The 17,355-nt window shown below is 41.8% G+C and overlaps 1 protein-coding gene across 1 annotated transcript in view; it reads right to left on the bottom strand.

The window, feature by feature from the left end:
• Positions 1-16,145, bottom strand: part of LOC121411271 (isocitrate dehydrogenase [NADP], mitochondrial-like) — a 30,598-nt gene extending 14,453 nt beyond the window's left edge. Inside the window, exon 1 of the mRNA XM_041603896.1 lies at positions 15,881-16,145. Within this exon, the coding sequence (XP_041459830.1) occupies positions 15,881-15,995 (115 nt within the window). The 5' untranslated portion in view covers positions 15,996-16,145. The remainder of the gene's footprint in view (positions 1-15,880) is intronic.
• Positions 16,146-17,355: the final 1,210 nt, after the last annotated feature.

Consider the following 17,355-nt stretch of genomic DNA (forward strand, 5'->3'; position numbering starts at 1 on the left):
CGCATTGTGACGTCACCTCCTAAAGCCGTGCAATGGTACATTTTGGATGGTACGTCTTGTGTGCAACGGTACGAATGTGTGACGTTCAGCCTCCCATTTGATCGCGTACAACTAGCTAAGTAGGCGTTGTACAATCATTATTATTATTATTATTATATGCTTTGTCGCATCACATATTTCTTTGGTCTTAAAGCATGAACAACTTTTCAAATGCTACCCAGACATGAACTTCAATATTTATCTAAATTATACTTTTTCTAGCTGTTCATTACCAAATTTGTTCTCAAGTACATGTAAAACATCACCCCGAGTTTGAACTTTTTAATCAATTCCCCTTTAAAAGCCATTTTCATTATAAATTCCGGCAACTATTAAAAGTTCATCTAATGTGCCAACTCTCCAATGACTCCTAACTTGCATGCACTCTAATATCATTTTGTATTTAAACTTTTTTTGCAGTACATGTAGGGGAACGCGGGGTAAGTTGAGCATAGGGGTAAGTTGAGCATAGGGGCAAGTTGAGCCACCACCCCCAGGCCAATAATGAATGAGTCGGACATTATGGTGGTATCATGTATTAATGACCCATTACATGTACATACATGTAACCCTTAACCTCACCACATTGTTTTCAACTTTGAAACAAAAAGTACTTTTTAGAGGAAAACATACAAATTTCAGCCAAAAAAGTAAAAAAGGGTGTGAAATAGAATAGATCATTGCTTTTTACACACACACACGTCTTTAAATATAATAAAGAAATAAGAACAATACTGTTAGTCCAAGTATAGATTCTCATTCTTGTCATGGTCTTTTACAAGATGGATGCATAAAGAATGTGTGGATGTGAAAATATTGCATGAAGTTCAGAATGGGGTAAGTTGAGCCATGGTAATTCATATTATGGTAGTGTATAATAAGAAAAAACAAACAAACCTTACGAAGCCATTGATATGCAGGCAGAAGGGAGCAAATTCACATGACAGTTCTTTTACTTATAGAGGATGTTAGTATTTACAGCGAATCAGCATGTGAAAAGACTTTAAATAAAAAAATAATAATAATAAAAAACATGCTGTTTCTTTCTGCATTGATTTTGTACATAGTTTTTGTGGCACAACTTACCCCATATATGGGACAAGTTGAGCCATTTGACATCCTTTTTTCAAAGGTCACATTGACTTTAAGTGTGGGGGTAGAAAGTTATATATAGGTGAAAAATATTTCCCAATCAAAATTAATTCTACAATATTATTGGTCATATCAATTCTAACATGCAAAATGCAAGAAGTGTCACAACTTACCCCACCGTCCCCTACTGCAGGTTCAATAAAACACTAAATATCAAGGTGTAATCAACCAGGCGATAACTGTACATTGATGAACCTTGATAAGCTTTTATTCACAATGCTCAATTGTTTGCACAGTGACAATGCAAAGGTGTCTGAACTGCTTTTAATCTAATGGGATTAATTAGGCTTAGGATCAAATAGGTTAATTGTATGGTGCAGTCAGGTAACTACATGTACTATACAATGTACATGTATGCCTTGATCTACATGATTACCATCATGTGCTTGATCCTACTTTGGATTAAATAGGCGATACAATAGTAACATATTGGACTCTGAAATCTTAAATTGGACTCTGTTGTAGAACATTATCACAAACCTGAACACTGAACCTGTGAATGTTCTTAAAATCAACCTACATGTAATAGAGAATTTGACTACTTCTTACCATTGTACTCATGATTTACATGCATTTTGGCTATGATCTTATTCCTGATTACATTCATGTCACCAAGAATAATTGAGTGGAGGAGGGAATTGTGGGGGGGGGGGGATCACGCCTAAAAGCCCGATTAACAATTACAATTATGAAAATACTTACCTGATTTTCTTATTTACGAGATAACTCATACATCTACTTGATTTGCTAGTTCAGCCCTCTGGACTGCCATACCCGAATAGAACTCCCAAGGATTTAAAAAGCGCGAGCGCGCCCTCTCCCGTTCAGGCTTACTACCCATGATCACCGCGCAACTAGCGTCCATCTTCCTCACCTTTCGCAAGCCCATACGTTGAAACATGTTGCTACGCAAGGCGGAGGGTCGGTGGGAGGGTATCAAGTAGATGTATGAGTTATCTCGTAAATAAGAAAATCAGGTAAGTATTTTCATAATTTACTTCAATAACTCCATACATCTACTTGATTTGCTAGACCAGCACGGACTCAAACCGTAGGGAGGCATGTTTTCAATTGTAAGCCTAAGAAAATTTAAAAGAAAAAACAAAAACAACGAAATTTAGGGAGAGGGGGAAAAAGCCGCAGCTGCTTTAAGCGCCGAAGCAGCAAATCTCGCCTCGCTGGACGGAATGTCCTTCAAGTAGAAAGAAGTGAAGGAGTTAGTTGAGCGCCAAAAGGCGGCCCTCAAAAATGTCCTCGAGAGGAATGCCCTGTATACTCAGGAATACTAAGTATCATGGGCCCTCGGCCTAGTGTCAGGAGAACAACATCACCTGCTGACTAGAGCGTAAGAATCGAAATTTGTTGAAAATTTCAACAAGAATCGTGATCGGAAAACTGAAGCTTTTAAGGCTCAGTAAGTGATCAATCGACCAACCTGAGAAGGCGAGATATCTCAGAATTAAGCCTCCGCGTGGGAGAAAACGCCCAGAATTCGATATCTGTCTCAAATGCGTGAGGGCAGAAATCTGCAGAATTCTGATAGAGAGCTGTGGTAAAAAGTTACTAGCGGTCCGAAGGGGACCAGGAACGACGGAGAGTAGGGATTTAGGAAGAAAACCACTCGTAAGGCAGACAAGGGTCGAGAAAGCGACTGAGTGCCATCCTGTTAATAAGGAATGCCGCGGACATGTTGCCTATGTAGAATAGAGCAGTCTGGTCAAAACAGCTCAACCGGGCGTGTCAGGGATACAGCGCGGTACACATCACGACAAAAGTGTGTTAGACCGAGTGATCGAGAGAGAACTCAGGATCCCCTTTCTCCCATACTGATTGAAGCACCCATCTGAGGGTGCAGTGCCCGCGGTGGAAGAGGTGGCTTGGCTCAAGCCACCATCGCCGAGAGAGCCCGTGAGGCTAGGCTGCGATGGCCGTCCGCTGGGCGGGGGAATCCCTAGCAGCAGCAAGTGTACGCCAGAGGGAGCTGGCGAAAAAAAATCTGTCACGATATTACGTGTAAACGACCATCAAGAGATGCTCTAAACGAACAGACATCGCCAGATATGATACCTCAACCGTTACATTCCCAACGGAATCGAATGAGGTAGCAACGGCCCTGTCCTATCAAGTTAGGGACGGAAACTGGCTAAGAGTGTCGAAGTCCTCGCTTGAAGAAACAAGCGAAGGAGACTTGAGGAAGTAATCACAAAATTTCCATCAGTCTGCGGTGAGAACCAGTTGTTTATGAAAACAGTCACAAGGCCTGTTTCTCAGGTGATCGTAAGAGCGAGCACCGCCGGCGCCGGTTGCGGCAGCGTGGAACAGTCCGATATCGGTAAGATAAGGAGCTCCAAAAAGCTGGGGGGGGGGGGGGGGGGCGGCAAAAATGACGCCCTAAGCAGCGGGGGATGAGAATCTAAATTTCTAAAAGAAGAACTCCAGTGAAGTAAATCACTTACATGGAGAGGCTCATCCACAGTCGGCCCGAGAGAAGGCGGGTCGTAGTGATCGTGGTTAGGAAGGCATAAGCATACATCCATCCACTGTTACATCATCCTCGGTCGTGCGGTGACCCTGGCCACATGCCTTGCATGGAAGGAGGATGAAAGCAGCATGCGGGGCGACTCGAGTGTGCCGTGAAAAAATTTCTAAGAAAGAAGCCGATTCGACTAACGGGCACGGTAAAGACATCCACCGTAGACCACTCCGCACAAGGAGGGAGCGGCGGAGACGCCCGCAAGATTGACCCACATAGAGGGCAGTCTATAAGATAGACAGTTAGAGCTGGACCGATGGTCTGGCGGTGTACAGTTTGGTGTGAACTCGCCGACCCGGTACGGTGGGTGTGCCCAGAAAGTAGGCATAGAATGCCGACAGAGAATCCTGGGGCTTTAAACAAGTTTGAACGCACGTACATAGCCAACAATCTCATGAGATGTACGGCGGTTACTTTCCTCCGAGATGATGTTTACCCAACCGGGAAAGACTCGGGGAACAGCTGTGAATGTCAACAGGAGGGATATCTAGCATATGAAAAGCTGATTCCTTCCACGTATTCGGTGCGGGTGCTGCCGGCGGTGTCCGGGGGGACGACCGGTGATGGCAGCTCGGGCAGGGTTCGTACGAGCCGCCCGAATACGAGACAAATAGGTTAACATAACCATAATGCATCGGGTGGTGAAGGCATAGCGATTATTAAGCACAGGAGAACTGTTAATCGCCGTGACATTCAGATCCGATATACATACTCATAAGCTCGGAGAGCTATGAGATAGTGAGACATACCGCTGAGCGGTGATGGTGCTCATATCAGAGTCGCCCTCTCTTCAGCGGCGATCGCTGGAGAACGGGTGTCTGTACTATAGCCCTGACTCTGGCGTTGCAAGGGTAGGAGCTAAGTAAGACAGGGCACCCTTACTTTCGAATAGAAAGTGAGGTTCAGGCCAGAAAAGCGACGGTCCCGTCGCCTGGGCGGACGGTCCGCGGACGTGATAGGTTGTCCTCTCAAAGCAGCCAAACATTCTCACGAGAGAAGTGCGGCATGCGGTATGTAAGAGATTCATACCTCCAATCTACGGGCCCGCTTAGGGGGAAGAATGGAGAGGGTTACCGCTGAAGGAGTCGTCGCCGTATGTGAGCTTGATGTAGAGGGCGAATTCGGGAGTACCTGCATAATAATCGCCCCCCCCCCTGCCTCTGCCTTCTCGCTAGCCTCGAGAGGCTTGAAAATTTCGAGACGGCGGCGCCGGAGCCTGGCGCTTCCGGGCAGCAGCAGAGCGGGGGTGGGTTTACACCCACGGAGCTGGCGGCTTCCTCGTCGTAGGAGCCGCCTCGTCTAGAGCGACCCCGTCACTCTCCGAGACCCCCAATTCGGCCGATTGAGCTCGGAGCGCCTGAAGAGGCGGGGCGAGAAAATATGGACTCCCTTGCTTCATCAATACCCCCGCTCGGAGGGTAGATGTGAGGTAGATACTTGTCAAGCAGCGCCTGAGCGCTTACTGAAAAGTCGCCCGCGGGATAGGGGTTGTCCTCGTAAAGGGAGTCTCGCTCTATGGACTGAACCGGGAGGTTGTCCAGTAAGCGCCGGGGTGGCCCCGCGTGTCGGCTGGGACACGTGCTCTGAGATCGACGAAAATGCTGGAAAGCACACGCGATCTTGGGGCACCCGGTTAGTCGGTGCACTGGCTGGCGATTTAACAGAATCGCTCGAGGATTTCCCGGGTGTCTGGTGGTTATTGCCCACTTGTCTCGCTTGATGCTCAGGGGCATCAGCGGGGTGAGTAGACGTCGAGGGTGGGGTGAACCCGCACTACTCGAAAGCAGAATGTAGCAGCATGAATAGCTGTGACATCTGACCACCGACACAAGGGTCTGAAGGAGGGACGCCCATGGCAACAGGGCTGGCCGACCTCTTCTTCTTCGCGGCCTCCGCCGGTGTGGCCGGGGCAGAAGAAGGCACAAGAGGCACGGGTGATTTCTTACGATTTGCCGCCCCTGGCAGGGCGGCCGTCAACAACGAAACTTCACCCGAATCTGACGGGGTCAGATTGTGGTCACAGTCTGATGTGTGACGCCTCTCGCGGTAGCAGAATGTAGCAGCATGAATAGCTGTAACATCTGACCACCGACACAAGGGTCTGAAGGAGGAACGCCCATGGCAGCAGGGCTGGCCAACCTCTCCTTCGACCTCTTCTTCTTCTTCTCTTTCTGCGGGCTCCGCCGGCGTGGCCGGGGCAGAAGAAGGCATGAGAGGCACGGGTGATTTCTTACGATTTGCCGCCCCTGGCAGGGCGGCCGCCGACAATGAAACTTCACCCGAATCTGACGGGGTCAGATTGTGGTCACAGCCCGATGTGTGACGCCTCTCGCGGTAGCAGAATATAGCAGCATAACATGTATGACTGTAACATCTGGCCACCGATAAGAGGGTCTGAAGGAGGAATGCCCATGGCAACAGGGCTGGCCGACCTCTCCTTCGACCTCTTCTTCTTCTTCTTATTTTGCGGGCTCCGCCGGCGTGGCCGGAGCAGAAGAAGGCACAAGAGGCACGGGTGATCTCTTACGATTTGCCGCCCCTGGCAGGGCGGCCGCCAACAACGAAACTTCACCCGAATCTGACGGGGTCAGATTGTGGTCACGATCAGATTGTGGTTACAGTCTGTGTGACGCCTCTCGCGGTCAGGGGCTGGGCGATCTCTCCCGATGCTGTCAACGGAGGACGACTTATACGGCAGAGATCCTGACCTGTGCCGGGGGGAGAGAACCGCACTCTCCCTCCGGACTTCTGGTGACCCGGTAGCCGGTGGGTCGCATAGCCCTATGGGTGCTGCGGCGGCAGGACCTAGTTTAGGCTTGGAAGCCTTGGCTACCACTTTTTCCTTTGTCCGAGACCGTGGCACCACAGTCTTGGCCTTCCTTCTCTTAGCATCCGACCGCAAATTCGGAATGCTGATCGACGCACCCTCATACTCACCGCCGCTGGGCGCTCACCGCGGCGTCCCTCCTGCTCGCCTGGAGGCGGCCGACTTCTGTAACTTGCAATCGGGATGGTCCCCGTGGAGGGCACCAGGTCCTCTGGGGCTGTGTTAGTCCCATTCAAAGATACCTCTCTCTACCCTGAAAAAGGAAAAACAAGAATTTTTCTTTTTCTTTTTTTTTTTTTTTTACAAAGATCTCGCTTAGATTAAAAGTGGAGACCGGAGTGGTCTTTCCCTCCTCCTAAAAGGAGTTTGTTTGAGCAAACAGAACAAAACAAGAGGGGAGGGGTAGGGAGGAAGAAGAACCTAAGAATAGTTTAGGTATCTGCCTGTAAGAAAATAAAAAGGAGGTCGGAGACTTTGAAAAAAGAACTCCTACAAGGTTCCCCTACTATATTCTCTTTTTTTTTTGTGCCCGAAGGAAAAATTCGAAACAAAAATTCAAAAATGAATGCAAGTTCAGAAGAGAAAGAAGTTTCCACCTGCGAAGAAACACAAAAACAAGCATTTCAGAGCAGGAAGAAAAGGGATTGAGAGACAAATAATTCCTAGATAAGAGAAATTTTACGATAATTTCCAAGAGGAAAAAAAAAAAAAAGTAACCTCCTGTGGAAAGGTAAAGAAATTCAGAACAGGAGGAAGGAGGAACGTCTCTAGTAACGATTCCAAGAGGAAGAACGACACAGTAAATCCTCAAAGGGAATCGTAGAGCCCGCCTGTCGAAATAAAAAAATATATAAGACTAGGAGGGAAGAGGGAATTGAACGAAGAAAACAATTCCGGGACAGGTCAAAAAAATTTCTAACAGGAAGGAGACCCCACCTGTAAAGAACAAAAATTTTTTTTTTTTTTTTTTTTAGGGGGGATTGAATAACCAAACAATCATCAGGTATAATTGCGTAAGCCGAATTAAACAATCCCCGAAGCGTCTGTGAATAAAATATTAATCAAGAATTTTATTCAGAACAGAAAGGAAAAGGAATTGAGCTTTAGGATCCGCCTGTGAATAAAATATCAATCAAGAAATTTATTCAGAACAGAAGGAAAAGGAATTGAGCTTTAAGATCCGCCTGTGAATAAAATATCAATCAAGAAATTTATTCAGAACAGAAGGAAAAAGGAATTGAGCTTTAAGATCCGCCTGTGAATAAAATATCAATTAAGAAATTTATTCAGAACAGAAAGGAAAGAGAATTGAAGAATTAATCAATCAATAATCAATCGAAAATCTTAATAAATCAATTCCAGAAAGCAAGGAAGGAACAGAGTTGAAGATCCCAACCTGCAAAAAGAAATAACAATAACACCCTCGACAACAAAGTGTAGAGGCTGTCTAGAATTTAATTCAAAAACGGCACCAAAAGCCACCACGCTTTGAACGTGAAGAACAATAACCATGACAGGTGGTGAAGGCTTGCTGCCACGTAGGCAGGCCAAGCCCGGTGCCTCGCGAACGCGCTAGCGATGCGGCGCGACGAGAACTCAAACGTTAGAAAACAATTTAAGTGTCACCAAAAACACGTCTAAAAGGTCACGCCAAGTGTAAATTCTGAACACAATCTTACACACAAATGGAAAGATTGAAATTAAAAGGGAGAATGCACCACAGATAAGCGAAAATAATATACCAAAGCTCAAAAAGATTTGAGCTCTTAGGAGACTTATCTGAGCACGTCTTGACAGGTGGCTTGCCGAAAGCAAAAGAGGAAGATGGACGCTAGTTGCGCGGTGATCATGGGTAGTAAGCCTGAACGGGAGAGGGCGCGCTCGCGCTTTTTAAATCCTTGGGAGTTCTATTCGGGTATGGCAGTCCAGAGGGCTGAACTAGCAAATCAAGTAGATGTATGGAGTTATTGAAGTAAATTACATATTTTGTGTTAAGGCCTGGCGTACACATTGCATGTACCTGGCATTTTGAAGTTCCTGGTAATGAGAAGGTGAAAACCTACTAGCATCCTGTGATCAATGTGTAAAACCCTGTATGAATCATTCTTCCTGAGAGCTCAGCTCTGCTTTGCAAGACTTACTAATATCACATTCCATGGCACTCTGTCCTTATGTGCTTCATGTGTATTGTACGGCCCATAGCATGCTACATGCAAAACTAAATGTTTTTGAGGATATGAAATACCTCAAATTTCACCTCATTTTCATGATGAAAGTCTTATTAGCCTAAATAATCATGCTGCACCCTTGAGCATGTACATATAGGCATGATGTGCTGGGTTTATTTCCAATTGGTCTAATTCCAATTCGTCCAATACAACTCGTCTACTATCATTTTGTCTATCATCAATTCGTCCACTCACCAATTCTTCTAATAACCGGTTGGTCCAATAGCCATTTATTTAGTCCATATGTTAATTGGGCAAAATGAATGAAAATGAAATAGATATTAGACCAACTGCAGCTGCTTATGAGATGAAATGGTCATAGACGAACCAGTGATTAGATGAAGTGATGATTGTTAAATGGTTGTTAGACAAAAATGTTGGATGGAATGGCATTAGACGAAATGAAGGTACACCATGTGGTGAGCAGACCAGTTGGCAGTAGACGAATTAGCAATTTACTGAAACATGAATCATGTATCTACAAATAATCATTCATTAAATTTAAAACCCAATAGGGCCTTTATTATTTATTTACAAGGATCAGAGTTGTCTTTAATTCGTATCTTTTAATAGTCATTACTCATTTTCTTGCTCTTGGAATCCATGGAAACCTCAATTAGAGAGCATGCCCAGAATCACAAGGCAGGAAGTGATCTGTATCCTTTGCTGACCCCATGGTTTGAACACGAGCAAACTCTGATATGAAGTTCAAACTTCAATTCAGATTTAGCATTCTACACAGAGACCAAGAAAAGGGGTGGGAGTGATTCCCTATATAGCATTTCGAAGTGTGACGTCATCAATTTTTTTTTTCGCTTTTTGCATATCAGCGTTCTTGATTGATACCATATTTGAAAACGTGTCACTGTGACCTTGACCTTTGACCTCAAAATCAATTTGCTTCCTGGGATCCATGCTAGTATCATACACACCAAATTATAGGCCTATGAGCCTAGGTTAACTTAAACTGAAGTTATCACGTTGACAAGGAAAAGTTAACGGCAGATGGATGGACGGACACTGAGCATGATACCATAATACGTCCCGTCGAGACGGGCGTATAAAAAAGCTGAAAAGCTAAAAAAAAGTTTTTTGTGAGGTCATCACTTTCAGTACTCTATTGGAAAAGAACTGCATACAGGTCTACCAAATTTTATGCGACTGAATTTTAGTCAAAGTCCACCTCAAACAAATATTTGATTTGAATGAATATAATTTTTAATAAAAAAGAAAAATTTAAATTTATGAGCAGACCACTGAAAAATTAATAAAAATCAAATGAAAAATAAGAAAGCTATAATTTGCTTATTTTCACAAACAGTAATAAAAAATATCCTACAGAATATTTCCATTTTTGCAGATATAACAGTAAGGAAGCTCTTCGAGTCATAATATGTAAATGTTGCAATGATGACAATCACTCATGTTAAGGCAGGATTGAAAACTTATTTCATATCAAAACAATGAAACAATACGGTACATAATTCATATTAAAGGTAAATGCTAGTTTTGGTAACGATATCAAAATGAGTTCGTACAGAATCCAATGAAATGACCACTAAAGTGTCTGTTTGTATAAATAAAACGCATGTGCCAAAGGATTCTGGAAGAAATTGTGTAATTGCTGAGAAATCAGCAAATAAAGCACGGGATTCGGGTAGGGCGTCGGGCCCGACGCCCTGAGCAATAATTATACATCGTCCCACGTGCGCTTATCTGTGTTGGGGATTTTCGGTGTGAACATTTTTCAGCGTAGATTTCAAGATTTCACAAAGTCCAGTTAATGTAACTGTACCAGATCTAGATCCTCGATGATATACTTGCAATTAAGCCTTGTTTTACAGACTTTCTCATGAAATCAGTGTTAACTGCAACTACTGGAATTTCTCTTTAAGCTCTAGACCATACTTTAATTTTTTTTGGAGGTGGCCTGAATGGGCCACCAAAGCCTTCATAAACATGTAATATTTTTTGGTGGCCCGATCACGGAAGCACGTATCCGTAACGTTGGGGAAGAACAATACATGTAGGAAACAAGATGGCGGCATAAACATCGGGCAAGTCTCCTCCGTCTTTTCATAATATTTTTCTAATTTATTCTTGTTTAAAAATGAAATTGATAGCATAGAAATGTCGGAAATTAAGTTGTATCCCATTCACATGATTTAGGGCTAGATCTTTTAGAAGTAGAAAGGTGTTTTTGCGGTACATGCAGATGAATGGGAAGGAATTCCTGGCTCCATGGAGAGTAAGCATATGTTAGTAAATGATTTTTACTCTAGCTATGACTTGAGCCTCCTGTCCTGGCTAGGCATGATGACTCCTATACAGCTGGCAACTGTCTGTTTCGAGGAGTTTTTTTAACATTTTTATTTTTTTTTAATTTCTCCTCGTACACAGGCGGCTTGCTATCGTGCAGCCACCATTATAGGGGGTTAACAATGCAAAATCTTCCCCGACAGGGCTCATCGATTTTTGTCTTTATTTCATAAAAATAACTGAACCAAAATAAACATTACAGGTTGTAACGTTGGCGAAGAACAATAGGAAACAAGATGGCGGCGTAAACATCGGGCAAGTCTCTTCCGTCTTGTCATATTTTTCTCCTTTTTTTTAATGAATTCTTGTTTAAAAATACAATCGAGAGCGTAGAAATGTCGGTAATGAAGTTTTATCCCATGTACATGTACATAAATGATTTAGGGCTAGATCTTTTAGAAGGAAAGTAGAAATCTCGGGGGCGAAAGTTTCAGGCTTTGGCGGCCTACACGCACGTGAATATATAGGAATACCTGGCTTCATTGAGAGTAACCTTACGTCAGTATGAGTAAATGATTTTTACTCTCTAGAAGCCGCCTGGCTAGAGCTGGAGTCCTCTTGCCAGTCTTGGCCTTGGCCTGGCTTGATCTACCGCCACGTTACGCTACATTGTACACTAAACTGACGTCGTAAACAAAACTAAAAAGTGTAAGCAAGGCCCTTAAAGTTAAATTCCAGTTTTGGTAACGATCTCAAAATGACTTTTTACAGAATCTAATATAATGACCACCCAAGTGTCTGTTTGTATGAATAAAAAATATGTGCCAAAGGATTCAGGGAGAAACTGTGTAATTGCTGAGAAATAAGCAAAATATTGGCGGATTCGGTCACTTCCGTCGGGTCTTTATTCCAGCAATAATAATACACTGTCCCACGTGTGCCTACCTGTGTTGGTGATCTTCAGTGTAAACTTTTCAGCGTAGATTTCAAGATTTCACAAAGTTTAGTTTATGTAACTGTACCAGATCTTCATCCTCGATGATATACTGACAATTAAGCCTGGTTTTACAGACTTTCTCATGAAATCAGTGTTTACTGCAACTACTGGAATTTCTCTTTAAACTTTAACCCTAAAAAGACTGGGCTATTTTGGAGGCTAGAAAAACTGGGGGGGGGGCCTTTTGGGCCCCCCTAAGATCTCGGCCGTTGGTCGTCCGATCGCAACCAAATTTGGCACACACATCCTTTGTCATGTCCTCTAAAAGAAAACATAGTCAAAATACTGATATTCATTTTTTTTTTTAATATATGCATAATCAATTATGCGAATATGCAAATTTTTATCAAAAATAGAATTTTTCATATTTTGGTACTTATTGCGGTCCATAAATTCCTGTTTCAAGGTTTTCAGCTGTAAGAAGAGGTTGTTTATCATGGAATTGTGTTGTTTCATGCTTGAATTATTAGATATGCTTATGCAAATGAGTAATTACTAAATATGCAAATAAGTACTCCGCATGCGTTATGTAGAGAAATACAATAATTGGCATGTTTTATTGCATTACACTCTCTTGCAATGAGACAAAGCAATCTTGGAAGATACACAAGTGATGTGTTACATGTACACTAGCTGGTGAAAACAAAGCATAGGAGATATCACATAATTTATGCAAATTATATTCATAATTAATTATGCGAATATGCAAATTTTTATCAAAAACTTGAATTTTTCATATTTTGGTACCTATTGCGGTCCATAAATTCCTGTTTGCAAATTCTTGAGTATTCTAGATATATTTTGGGTTTGTGTAATATATAACTTATTCAATATCAATTATAGCATAATCAACTAAAGTGTGACATTACTTGTCTATTCAGTGTTTCCTGCACCCAAGAATATAGTTGTGCAAGCGATTCTGGTATTTTGCACTACTTTTCTTATGTTTTTCTTTGATTTTAATTTCTTATGTATTTCTTTATTTTGCATTTCTTATGTATTTATTTTTTTATGCAATGTTTTTCATTATTTTCATATCCTAGAACTGCTACTTGAATTCACAAGTGACATAATATAGAAAGAAACAAATAAAAATGTAGTTAGAAAACAATGTGTATAACATTCATTCAAATACCATACACTTTACACACAAACGAATACAAATTTCAATTTCTTACGTGACATGTGATACGAAAATGTTACGTAACTCTGCAACCGCGGCATGGGGGTATACAAATTTGGTATCAAAAGTTGCGCAAAACTCAAGAGAAAAAAGTCATGAAATGGCGGCGCGAACGCTTCATGCGCAAAAAAGTTATCGCGATTTATGTACAGGGGGGGCCTAAAAGGCCCCCCAGTCTTTTTAGGGTTAAGGCCTAATAACTTAGGCGTTTTAGGCTAAGCTAAAGGCGTTTACTTTTTTACTTTTTTTAATGTATTTTTCTATGATAAAAAGTATAGGCACGTATTGTATTACCGGACACTATCATATTTCCGGACGAGCATATTACTGCGTACAAAATCAATTTCGTTCCGTAAGACTTCCGCAGATCAATTTCACAGATCAATTCAAAGAACAAGATTGCAAAAACAAGGCGAAAAAATCCAACTTTTACCTTATTTTTCTCTAAAATGACAGAAAACGCATAAAATATCATATATATGTAACATAGTTTTGCATTAACAATTGATCCCAATTGATCTATTTTCTGATGGAAATGCGGGCCTAATTATTTGCCGAATTTCAATCTCGTCCGCTCCATCGCTCAGATTGTCTACGGCTAGTTCTCAAGGTACTCGGTAGCCCGGCCGTGTGCGAGGTTTACCGTGATAGAGAGCCGTCGACGATCGACAGCGCATCAATAGAACTTGATGACTGAGGGTCACGATATATACGAGCATTAATACTGGAAAGTGCCATATCGAACGCGCGGTAAAAAAAATGAAATTGGTTAGCAAACACAAATTTATTACAAAGATCTGTTCAGAATCGATATAAGAAAGCAAACAAAAACTTAGAATTTACTCATGATATGATATACATGAAAAAATCACACGCAATTCTTTCTTACATCAATATAATCAAGAATATTTTTACCCATCCGGCGCGCGTCCGGAATTATGAAAATAATTGTTTTTCGCGTAGGGAATGCGGCAAGTGCGGTGCAAAGAAAACGGTTGGAAAATATAAAATAATTTCATCATATTCATAATTTTCAGAATATTTGGAATAGCAAGTGATAATTTTTCTTGATTGTATTTCCTCTAGTTGTCATTTTTAAAGCACTGAAATAAAGGTGTCCGGCAATAGGATACACTGCCATATGAACTATGTCTATGCTGATGACAATGTAGCAGCTCATGTTAGCTGTGGTCTGTTTGTTAAATAATATTGCAGTTTAGATATAGACTTGTAAATAAGGCTCATTTTGGTTTTAATTCCGTTAGCGCAACCACCCTAGTCATTTGACCTTTTAATATTCTCCTTCAGCTCCTTTGTTTACAAACAATAAATTTCTCCCACGCTCTGTACATGACCTTTTTAGGTCCACGTGACTTTTGTTTGTTTCTCGCCAAGCACGTGCCTTTTTTCTGGATGCGCGCATCTGACATTTCCTTGACTGGCGGTGGTTGCGGTAGCGATGTACGTTCCTGGTGTGCTAAGTCAACTTTTGAAGGTAATTTTATGCTTGAAATTCGTAGTTATCGATTTGTTTCTTTTAAGGAGAAATATATTGATTATGAATGTGGTCTTATTATATATCAATGGAAAGGTAATGATGTGGGGATCATCAGTGGGTCATTCAAAAATATCGAAAATAATACAAAAAGGTGAAAATCACCGATTAAAAAACGCTAAAATGCCCCTCCCGAAATATGCCTCGCATCGGTCTCTGAATTGACTGGAATTTGATGACGTCACTGTCTGTACGAGAGGCGTGATTGGCTCTCCCACGTAAAGCTCCACTTGCATGCAAAACCTGTTGCGTGGGTACGTTTTCTCCACACTGTCACTGAATACTTCTATCACGAAATGAAAGAAAACCCAGAATTTTATCTAGATTTGGATTTTCAAATTGATGATTTTAAAGATGAAGAGAATGATGATGAAGTGAACAACACAGTGACGTAGTTGGAGGTAAATTGGGGGAACTATGCCGATGATGATGAAAATTCAACTTGCCTGACGATCACAAGTCATGTACATGTCGATTCGCGACCAATTCCAAAAGTCGAACATTGTCATCATCATATTCGTCGACCTCGATCGTCGGATCCTCGAGTTCTTCGTAATCTGTCTTCACACCGGACTTTCGTCTTTCTCAATTCGCTCTCCACGACCATTTCGCCTTAGTTTCGGACATTTAACTTTTGGATCAAACAATCGGATTTTTAATACCTGGAATATTTAATATTTTCTACATTGATTTCCTGGAATATTATTTGTTTTTCTTTGGCACAACTTATGTAATTCTCAATAGCGGCGGTCTTTCACTATAGAAATAGACCACCTTATTATTGTTCTTGTATTTCTTGATTGGTAACTAGCGGCGATCTTTCGCTATAGAAATAGACCATCCTACATGTAGCTAGCCTAGTACCGTATTGATTAATTTGATGTGTTGAGTCTCCTTGAAATTATTAATAAAATAACGAGATCCTGACAAGAGGACTTTATACCTTGTAGTTCACTTTTGATTTATTTCGTTTTGGCTATTTTTTTTGTATCCTTATTTTTTTTTATCATAGACATCCCATACAATTTATTTATTTTTAGTAACATATCCTGACCCCCTCAGGTGAAGCTCGTTAAAACAATGTTGTCAAATCAAATGTCAACTTACAATTTCTTTGCTGAGTGGAACTTACTGCGACAGAAACAGGCTGGACACATCGAGGTGATTCAGTCCTTGCTGCTGCAACAAAAGCACGGCCTAATTTTGCAAGGGACCCGGCCATTTTTACGTTTTTCTGGAGGAGGCAGAGAAGGAGAACGTGCAGAGGAAGTACCAAGAAATGGATAACCTGGCGGTATACGGTATATACGGTGCGATTTCGCGGGTCACGTCAGCAGTGAGCTGTCATGTCTTTGATCGATTTTCACGTGGTACCCACGCCGCGATTAGCTCGGGCAACGCTATAGCTAGCTTGCCGGCGATACAATAGCGCAGTCAGCTGGTAACTCTGCGAGTGCTGCAAAACAACGCGACAGCCACAGGAAATCATCATGAGGGAGGGAGGGAGCCCGGCCCAGCCTCTAGCCCCCACTCTAGCCCCGACCCCTGGCCTCAAACTTATATTTTTCACGAGAGTTTAATGTATCCTCTTCGACGTGGGCTTTTTTTCGAAGCTCTAACTTTTACAAGAACAAGATAAACATTATAGATCTCTGTCCCCGACTCTCACATTTGGACAGGGAGGAGGCTCCCGAGGAGGCTATAGATATATCCCTTGCGTGCGGATAAAGTGTAAAAAACATTGCAAGGGATATAGCCACGATAGAATTTGAAAATAAGAAAACGCGATTTATATTGAAAAAAGGCATTAAAGGCATGGTCGAGGCTGAAAATATTTATATCTTAATACATAGAGTAGAATTCACTGAGCAAAATACCGAAAATTTCATCAAAATCGTGTAACAAATAAAAAATAAAGTTATTGAAGCTAGTTTAAAATTTAGCAATATTTTGTGAAAACAGTAATCATGAATATTCATTACGTGGGCTGATAATCCCACATCCCCACTTTCCGTTTTCTTATAATGTTATTACATAATTCATATTTTTTAAATTATTTCATACTTGTGTGAATAATATGCCTCCCTTATAATGAAATAAAGTTGCAGCAATAAATATCTAATGCACTAAATCAGTTGTCAATCCAATTTTTCTAGTTCATGGAGGAAAGAAATTTGAAAAAACTAATTTCATTTAATAAAATACAAAAAAAAACAAGTGCAGATGTGACATCATCAGCTCACCTAATGAATATTCATGACGACTGTTTCAACAAAATATTGCTTAACTTCAATAAAGGCTTTGTTATTTGTTGTCCGATTGGTGAAATTTTCGGCATTCATTCTTGCTCAGTGAATTTTACTCTATTTTTTAAAGCTATAAATACTTTCAGCCCGGACCATCCCTTTGATAGGCCAATGGGCCCACAAGATAATCCGCATGCAGTGCCTACTGGCATGGCACCATCAGGCTTGAATATAGTTTTGGATGCGCATGATTGGCCTATATACTTCTCCCGCCCCCCCCCCCCCCCCTCGGCCCTCCATTCATAGATACAATGTGGTGTGCTTTTCAGTAAGTTT

Source organism: Lytechinus variegatus, chromosome 3 (genome assembly GCF_018143015.1).
Source record: "Lytechinus variegatus isolate NC3 chromosome 3, Lvar_3.0, whole genome shotgun sequence".
In the NCBI taxonomy this organism is placed as follows: Eukaryota; Metazoa; Echinodermata; class Echinoidea; order Temnopleuroida; family Toxopneustidae; genus Lytechinus; species Lytechinus variegatus.